This window comes from Populus alba, chromosome 13 (assembly GCF_005239225.2).
Source record: "Populus alba chromosome 13, ASM523922v2, whole genome shotgun sequence".
Taxonomy (NCBI): domain Eukaryota; kingdom Viridiplantae; phylum Streptophyta; class Magnoliopsida; order Malpighiales; family Salicaceae; genus Populus; species Populus alba.
In genome coordinates, this window is record NC_133296.1 from 10911753 (window position 1) to 10921508 (window position 9756).

Consider the following 9756-nt stretch of genomic DNA (forward strand, 5'->3'; position numbering starts at 1 on the left):
CCAAGATTTATTTGAAGAAAAAAAATCAACTAATGCATTATTTAAAAAAATTCAAAATTTATTTTTAAAAAGAATCAAGTCAGGCCTAAAGCTTGTCCCTATATTTTTTTAAAAAAGGTTTTAATGAGGACAGAAAATCAGAAAAATAAATTGATGTGTCGCTTGTTCATCCCTGGAATCTAGCCACTGTTATGGTTGAAAAAACGAGGTCCTTTTTTTTTTAATATAAAAACCTATTTTGCCTAAAACACTTAGAAAACACCCTAGAAACCTTATTAAATCAATCCATGGCCATGAAAAAACATAAAAACACCTTAAAAACCTGAAATCCACCTGGAGAAAAAAGAAAAAAACCTTTCTAAGCTCAAATATGATTTTTTTTAAGTGTTTTTTAAGGTAAAAAAAAACACACAATCTTAATTCTACTTATCATAAGGAATCATTTGACACAAAAACAACTGTTTTGGTGATCAGATTCCTCATAAACAAATACTTTCTCTTTTTAAAACTAGAATCTAGTGACTTCTTCTCTCTCCTCCAACCAAAATAAAGGATTGAAAAATGAGTAAAATAAAGTTTGATTATCAAAATTGAATTTTGTAAAAGTATGGGGACCAATAAACCTAATGGATAAAAAAATGGGGGGCTCAAAATGAATTTTTAATAAAAATATTTTCAATCTGCCACCTTATGTTACCTGCTTTTTTTTCACTTTACTCCTATTTTTTTTTCAATTCAACTCTCCCTTACAAAGAAACATGCAATTAGACTCTAATCTAGGCTCAAATGGCTCAATTGTGCAATAACAAGTTTGGGGATCAAATTGAATTTTTTTAAAAATTGCATTATTGTAATCCATAGTAAATGTGAGAAGGTGAATATTATTTTTTTGAATAGTAAAAACACCACATGTTTTTAGCTTTATGTATGTATTAGATCATTGACCCATGCCACGTTATGGGTCGAGTCAAATTTTTCTTAAACATAAAAAAAATATATTCTGATATCGCTAATGCTTTTTAGTGCAAATTTTTTAAAATCATATGAAAGTTAACATGATGTGACTAGATATACTTTGTGAGTCAAAGAACAACTCGAACGACCCGTAAAAAATGAGTTAAGCAATATGAGTTAACTTGTTAAACACTATTATCAGGTTATAAGTGTAGGGGTTTTATGATCGGTGGTGTTCATGATCATTACTCTTTAAAGGTTGAGCACGCTGATATGATATTTAAAGTGATTTGGCAAATTACCTACATCCACGAGAGCAATCTATATTATTAGGGATAAAGAAAGGATACAATACACACATAACATGGAGGAGGATGATCACTTCCACTCAACTCAACTTCCATCCCTCATTCACATTGCTGCCCTTAGCAGCCACTCCGCTTTCTCTCTTCTCATGTATTTCCCTTTTCTTCTGATCTGCACTCATTTCTCTCTTAACAATGCTGCAATGGCAGACACTGCTTACTGCCCTTGGCAACTCACCATTTCCTATATTTCCTCATATTTTTTAGCTCTTCAATATGCTACTCTATTGGTGTCTATTTATAAGCAAGAATGGGAGACATGCTCCATCTCATTGTCAACATCGATGGTTCCCAACCTTATGACTTTTAGGCTACTCCAACAACCCTCTTTAACTATCACAAGCTAGCATATTTATTTCCCATCTTTGCAGCCTTTTTTCTTTGACAATGGCAGTCGTCCTCTTCTAGACGATAGATTGCAGATGCTGCACATGAGTGGTAATATCCTAACAATAAAGTCATGATAAATTGATAAAAATCAAATTGAAGTAAATCATCAAGACTAATTTTTAATCAAACACAATATTAAATGATGAAACTAAAAAAACAAATTAAAAAAAAACTAAGTTAACTAAATTAACCTATCAAACCTGTAACCTAAGTCATGAGACATGGACAACCTAATAAAAAGCGAATTCAATATTGAAGGACTTGAGATTGAAATAATCTCTTATAAAGAAAATAAAAAGAAACAACATGATTTAACCGGAGTTAAAATACCAATATGATCTTGATCATGAGACCAAGATATCATCACAGAAAATAAATTAAAACAGATTAAGAAGCTCAATTGTCAACTGATCTAATATTAAATGATAAATTTGAAAAAAAAAAAGTTCAATTACAAAAAACACAAAAAAACAATCTGATTCAACCTTGGTTAATCCATTAAGAACTATTTTTAGATCATGAGATTAAAATAACCTAATGAAAAGAAAAGAAAATAAATCATGAAACCTAATTCTCAATTAACCCAATATTAAATGATGAAATTGAGAAAAAAAAGTTAAATAAGAAAAAAAAAAAACCTAGCCAACCGGGTTAACCCTTCAAACTCGTGATTTGGTGTCATGAGAGTGAAATAACCCAATAAAAAAATAAATCTAATATTAAATGATAAAATTACAAAAAAAAAACATTGATTGAAAATAAATCAAAGAAAAAAAATAGACAATTTTGTTTTTTTTAAAGCCACACCAAAAACATTTGGGGGAAAGCACTATTCATTACTAAAGTACTTTCCCAATATTAGATAATTTCACAAGGTTTTATTGGTCATTGTCAAATTCAAATAGGGCAATTAAGTATTTTTACTTCTATAAATAAAACAACTATTCTACCATTTAATTTACAAAATTTAAAGTTTGCCTACATAGTCATTTTTAGTATTTTTTTTATATATTTTTTAAGTATAATAAAATGACTTAAATATCCTTAAAAGTATAATTTTTCTTTAACTTACATCCAAGAGCATTTTTATATTTTCATTCGATTCTTTTTTTGTTATTATGTTGTTAGTTAAAGGGGCAATTTTGTAATTGCAAAAATATAAATACTTTGAAAAGAGGTTAACACGTACGATGCACATGAGTTTTATAGCTATGTAGTTTGAGTAGCACATGCGGTGTCTCTTAATGGCCAAACAATGGCTTCAAGGGTAGCGAACTCGATTTTGATGTTGATGTTCTTTTTTTTCTATTCTTTTCTCTCTCCATCTTAATTTTCTTATATGGACCTACCGAGTTTTTAAAGCAACCCTTCAATTTGTTTTCCTTTAGATTTGGTTTAAGTTTTTTTAATTGCTATTTATTTTATTTGAAAAAATTGATAAAATTATTTTTTTTTAATTTCATTGTCCTTTAATTTTTTTTATATCAAAATTTGTTCCTTATTTTTTTTATTGATATTTGTTTTGGTTGAATTAATTTTATAATTGGAATTTTGTTTTTGATATTTCATCCTTCTTCAATTTTCTTTCCAATCATATTTGATCCTCATTATTTATTGTTATTTGTTTTATTAAATTGGTTGGGAATTTAGTTTTTTTATTTAGCCCGGGTCTAAGATTTTACAGATTGTCGTTTAGAAAATCAACCTGGATTTAGGAAATTCACCCAGGTTTGCTTGTTGTTTTTAATCTCATGTTTTTTTTTTTAATTTCATCTTCAATTTTTATTTAATTAGAGTTTTAGCTCCGATGATTTTTTTCTATTTGCTTTCTATATGATTTTTTCACTGATTTTAAAAAATTACCTGGATTATCATGAGTCTTTTTATTTATTGTTCTTCTTTTAAATTTAGGTTTTTTTAAAGGTATTTTTTTTTTTAATTAAATTAAATTAAATTAATTGATTAAATAAAAAAATTATTAGGTAGACATTATTTTATTGGCATGGATGATGATTTGGTTAAATAAAAAATTTTATTTAAAAAAAACAAGTTATTAAACATAACTATGTACATAGCTCATTTTACGAAATTAAATATTTTATTCTATATTTATTTTTTAATTTTTTCAATTTAATATTTATTTATAATTAAAATTTGCAAGTAACATTAAGGATAAAAATGTTTCGATCAATTGATAAAAAGGTAACATGGTTAAGAAGCACAAACGTGGGGCATTCTCAAGTAATTCGGCCAACTTGATTTCAAGCTGGTGATTGCATCGATCCAGTTAATTTATTTCAAATTTAGAATGAAACTTAATTGAATTAATTTTAAATATATTTTTAATTTTTTTATCTAAAAAAATAAAATGTCATCATTTTGAACTCCGCAGATCCGCTCGTTTCTGATGACTATGTATTTTGCGAACTGAAATATTCTGGACATAAAAATCTCATTGGTAGCATATCTTGTCAACAACTCAACATTATTAGCAGCCAGGTAAGTAGGTAGGTGACGCCTATGCATCAGTGATAGAAATGCGCACATTCTTGTGTCCACTTCCCTTCCGCGGCTAATATCTGATCTGTTTATTTAAGAAAATAAATAACAAAAGTAGGTAGGTCCCGCTTCTCTGGTGCAGCATCTGCAGAAGAACCATGGCCAACTTCATTTAAACAAAACTATTAAATAGCTTCACGATCTCTATCTTTTTGTTGCTTTGATCAAAACTTGGGACTGGTAGCTTGAGCTTTTTCCTCCATGAACAAGCCTTTACACTGTACTGTGAAGGCTGGTAGAAAATGATGTCTGCAAGAGAGAGTATCAGCAAGCTGGTGAAGTATATTTACTTGGAAAGAAGCCGAGTCAAAGACCAAGATGATGATGCTAACGACATGATGTCTTTTGAGGATCTCTCTGTTTTGGATAAGCAGTGCAGTAAGACATCCACAAACGTCATGAAATAACATTTTTATCATTGTGAGCACCACATTATTGCTTGTCTTGGTTCTCAGCCCACTTGAGAAATGGAGCAAGATCACTAGAACCTTGATTTTTCGTCAATGAGTAAGGATGATGTCTTGGAATTTCAGCTGTGCCAAGATTCTCAAAACAATCTGAAAACATTGTGTTAAGAATCTCAAAACTGTGTTTATTTTTAATTAACAGGAATGCCATGTTGCCAATCATGAACAGTTAGATAAATCTTCATAGAAGCTCTATCTTTACACTTCATAGAACCTCACGCAACTCTTGGAAACTCTGTCCATACTCCGGTCCAACTATTCACAGCTACAAGACGTTGGTTAAAACTAGCAGACGAGCTAACAAAATTGTTTCTGTTGAGATGATTGTATTCTCAGCGGCAGATACATGGCCAAGAACATTGGGGATTGCTCCAATCACTTGGATCAATTGTAGTCACTGCCATAAAAATATTCCATGACAAACAATGCATTCCATAATCAAACTGTGTTGGCTTCAGAAGAATCTGAAATGCTTTTCAGAGTAATAGCATTGTTATAATTCCACCCAATTCATGCAAAATTCAGCACTATGATATCCAATATTTCCCATTGTAAGATATCACAGGCCGACAGAAGTTGATGAGGGAATTTGGAGAATAACTCGCATTCATTCAGGAGGTGCTCGATGAACCATGAAGGAAGCAGGTGGAAACCGGTGATTTTGGTCGATGGTGCTCATTTGTTACCAATAGTCATTGCAAGAGCACGTCCTATTTTTGAAATGGTGGAAACGATTTGAGTCCCTCACCACAATCTCCTTTTGGAGAAGATCTGATGCCAACTTCATGAAGTTGTGACAGTCCACACAAATTCGGATGTTCTTCACAATTCTTATGACACCTCCACCACAACGCAAACTACCTTCACTCATCAGAGCAAACACCAGGGCCAGCTTCTCACTATGGAGGTACAACTGCTCTTGTTTATGCTCCTCCTCTATGTCTTGCAAGGCCAAGCTTGTCTCCGGCACATAGCCTACCCCCTTTAACTGCCCAATCAGTGAATAAAGTTTAGCATATATGGCCTCTCTTTGAGGATGACGCCTGCCTCCAGAGGCAAACTCATGTACTCGATTCTCAATCTCTATCCAGCTTAAACCAGGTTCTTTTCTTACTCTAGAGCCATTCATTTCATCCCTAATTAACCCTGCTTCATTATAACTACCTCCAGAGCAGTAAATGTTTGAAATCTGTACATAGCCTAATGAATTTCCAGGTTCCAACTCTTTCAGTTTATCTGCTGCTAATTTTGCCAACTGAGTCTCGCCATATTTCCTACATGAGCTAAGCAGTGCACTCCAAACCACAGAATCAGGCTTCATTGGCATTCTACTTATAAGCTCCCCTGCCTCCAAAAGAAGCCCAGCTCGACCTAGAATATCCACCATGCAGGCATAGTGATCAAGTTGTGGAGAAACACCATGATTCATGGACATTGAGTCAAAGATGTTAATTCCTTCTTCCACTAATCCTGCATGGCTGCATGCTGAGAGGAGAGCAACCATCGTTGCAGAGTCAGGTCTGACATTCATCTCTGAGAAGAGATGCAATGCCTCCTTAGCTTGTCCATGCAGAGCATAAGCCTTGATCATCGAGTTCCAGGAAACAACATCACGAGATTTCATTTTATCGAAAACTTGCTTCGAAAAAGAGATGGAGCCACACCTAGCATAGGCATGGATTAAGGTATTTGCAAGCACTCTGTCATCCTCAAACCCAGCTTTAACTACTTGAGAATAAACTGCCAAAGCATGCCTTTCAGTCACAAAACCAGCACAAGCTTTTAACACAATTGAAAATGTACACCAATCGGGTGCTAAGCCCTCCCTGTACAACTGACGAAAGAGTACAAGTGCTTCTTCTGGTTCACGGTCAGCAAATGCTGTTATAATGCCAGTCCACAAAAAAAGATCCCGACTACTTGTCTCCATGAAGAGCCTGTAACAATCAGAAACCTTCCCTCCAAGATCCGAATAAGCTTTCACCAATGCAGTTGCCAATTCAATTTTCAACATAAACCCACGTTTGATACTAACACAGTGCAATTGAAAACAACCCTTCAGACCCACGTCAGCATTATCGCCATCATAACTCTCACTCAAGGAAGAAAGCACACTGACCAAAGTAGCACCATCAAACTCCACTCCACCACTATGCATTTTGAAAAAAATTCCAATAGCTAGACCCCCAAGTTTCCAATGTTGAAACGCGGCAATCATTGAATTCCAAGAAACAAGATTACGAAACTCCATTGACTCAAAAACGCGGCAGGCCTCGCTACCATCACCGACAAAATTATCCTCACAACTCTTGCTATATCTTGTAATAAGAGCATTCCCCACATAAACACTAGCAATCAACCCCATTTTCAACGCGAGGGCGTGCACTTGCTTGCCACAAACGTAATCACAAGAAGTAATCACACTCGCAAAAGCAAACTCATTCGGATAACAATCCACCAACATATCAGAAAACAAGGAAAAGCACTCATAACTTCGCCCATGTTGGGCATACCCAGAAATGAGCGCGGTCCAAGACACCACATTTCTGCGACCCATTTCATCGAACACTTGGCGTGCACAGTCCAGGTCACCACATTTGGCATACATATTAATAAGATGGTTAGTTACAAAGAGGTCTTGTGGGTTTTTGGGGTTTTTGGAAATCATATGTTGGTGTAAATATTGGCCTTGTTTAAGGTTCCCATGGCGTGCACAGGCATGGAAGAGTGTGGCATAGGTTTGTTGAGACTGGTTTAGTTGTGGTGTGCTGTAGAAGAAGGAGAGTGCTTCTTTGATGTTGCCGCGGGTGGAGAGCACCCGCACCTTGTTGAAAAGATCGGTGGCTTCCGGGGTTGAGTTGGGGAGTTGGGGATGAATGCTGGAGCAGAAGCTTCGGAGGAAGAGGTACCACCCGCCGGTGGTGGGCCTTGGCATCACGGAGTCCGAGTGCTGTGGTTAACAGACGATAGTTGTGATGGATTTGGCATCAATAGTTTCAAGGTGGACGTTAGAATCACACTGTACGGTCCAATCGGGCGCGCTGGATACACATGAATTGAGTTAAAAACATTATGGAATGATGTAATATTAAAAATATTTTTTAAAAAATATAATTTATTTATATAAAAATAAAACAAATTATAAATGAATTATAAAAACTCTTTAAATTTAAATACATAACAAAAAAAAATAGCAGTTCTAAACAAAATGAAAAGGAAAAAATGATATTAATTTAAATATAAATAAATAAAATTAGAGAAAAATCATTAATTTTAAAACAAAAATTAGGAAAAAAAACAAAGGTCAAATATTGCTCGGCCTAGCAAGCCAACCTAGCCCACCTAATCTATTTTTTTAAGGCTCTTATTTGTTTTCTGGTTGCAACTAGGGCGGATGAAAAAATCTTTTTGACAAAAAATCATATGATGAGTCGACTGATTTACCTAAATTTCAGCCATTATAGTGGCTGCAAAATTAGAGCTTAAGTTATTTTGACCTAAAATTCAATTTTTCAATTCATTTTTCACCTAAAACACCTCAGAAATCATGATAAATTTATCCATTGCTTTAAAAAACAAAAAATTATCCTAAAAACCAAAATCAACCTGAAATAAAAAATCAAACTGAGTTTAAATCTGTTTTTTCATGAACTTTAAAGATAAAAATACACTTAATATGAACTTTCCTCATCAAATGAAATCATTTGACACAAATATCAGCCATTTTGGTGGCTTAAATTAGTGTCAATTCCCTTTCTCTTCTCTTTTAACTAGGAACTCGAAAATAACAAAAATAAATTTTTATACCAAAATTGAATTTGAAAGAAATTGAGGGACCAAAATCATATAATTGTTGTTATTTTGAAAGTTAGATGACCAAATGTTTTCTTTGCCAAAACTTCTGGCACGCCACCTATGTTTGGAGCGTTTTTAATTTCGATCTATATTCTTCCAATTCCATTATTGCCTTAGAAATCCAAATCAATTGGCCTTCAATCAAGATCAAATCTTCCAAAATAAAAATTTAAGATCCAAAATAACTTTTTTAAAAAATAAATAGAGTCATCCACAATGTTTTGTGAGGATGTGAACAATACCATTTGTGTAGTGTTTACCCCACATGTTTTTTAGGTTTTAGGTTAATGACTTCCTCGTACCAAAACTAATATCCATATCTATATTTTTATTTATTATGAAAATTTATATTTTTACAATATAAAAATACAAACCTGTATTAATAAAACAAAAATTGGTAGAAAAATACACGAAAAAACCATAAATTGTTTTTTAAAGGGGAATAAAATAAAAAGGGATTGGTATAAGGGTGAGTTTTGTCAAATACACCTGTAACCCAAATCAAATTGGGTCGGCTAGGCCTCGGCCCAGGCCCAGGCCCAACCTAGCCTCAGCTTTTTTACTTTTTTGTTGGGTTAGGTCCAGCTCAGCTTGTACAAACTGCGTTGTACCTAGTCAACCCAGTTTGGTCACTAGCACAAGCCAGTGTTGCATGCATGCGTGAATTATACACGCATGCTTTGCACAGTGACAGAGTAATTATATTTCCTAGAAAAAAAACGCAACTTACTTGGTGTTGGAGCTTGATGACGAAAACTATGGCTTAGGTGTGCTGACTGGCTACTTTCTTCCTTTGTTCTTTGTGTGTTTCTCCTCTGACTTTGCTTTTGTTTGCTTGGTTTCTTTTTGCTTCTTTTGCTCTCCCTATCTTTCTCAATGTTTGCCTGGTGATGGAGCATGACGACGAAGACAATAGCGAAGGTGTGCTGACTAGCCAAAGCTAACTTCTCTCTTTAGTGTTGATTAGCCAAATCTAACTTCTCTCCTTATTTGTTTCTGTCTCTGTTTTTTGTTTGTTCTTTTTTTATTTTTTTTTATCTCTAGTTTTTTTTTGTCTTACCTCTTTCCCCTGGTTTCCTTTTTGTTCTCTCCTCCACCTCCTTCGTGGCCTTTTTCTGGCTTTTCTTCTTGAAGTTGATTTTTGTTTGTCAATAGAGCCTTCATCA

The 9756-nt window shown here is 33.8% G+C and overlaps 1 protein-coding gene across 1 annotated transcript; it reads right to left on the reverse strand.

Annotated features, from left to right (window-relative positions):
- Window positions 1-5075: 5075 nt before the first annotated feature.
- LOC118059390 (pentatricopeptide repeat-containing protein At1g71420) lies at window positions 5076-7771 on the reverse strand. The gene has a single exon (XM_035072238.2). It carries the CDS (start codon window positions 7668-7670, stop codon window positions 5418-5420), a length of 2253 nt encoding a protein of 750 aa, XP_034928129.1. The 5' UTR covers window positions 7671-7771; the 3' UTR covers window positions 5076-5417.
- Window positions 7772-9756: the final 1985 nt, after the last annotated feature.

Bases quoted from the DNA above. Each gene is read 5' to 3' on its own strand.
- LOC118059390 (XM_035072238.2), bottom strand. From the start codon at position 7,670: ATGCCAAGGCCCACCACCGGCGGGTGGTACCTCTTCCTCCGAAGCTTC.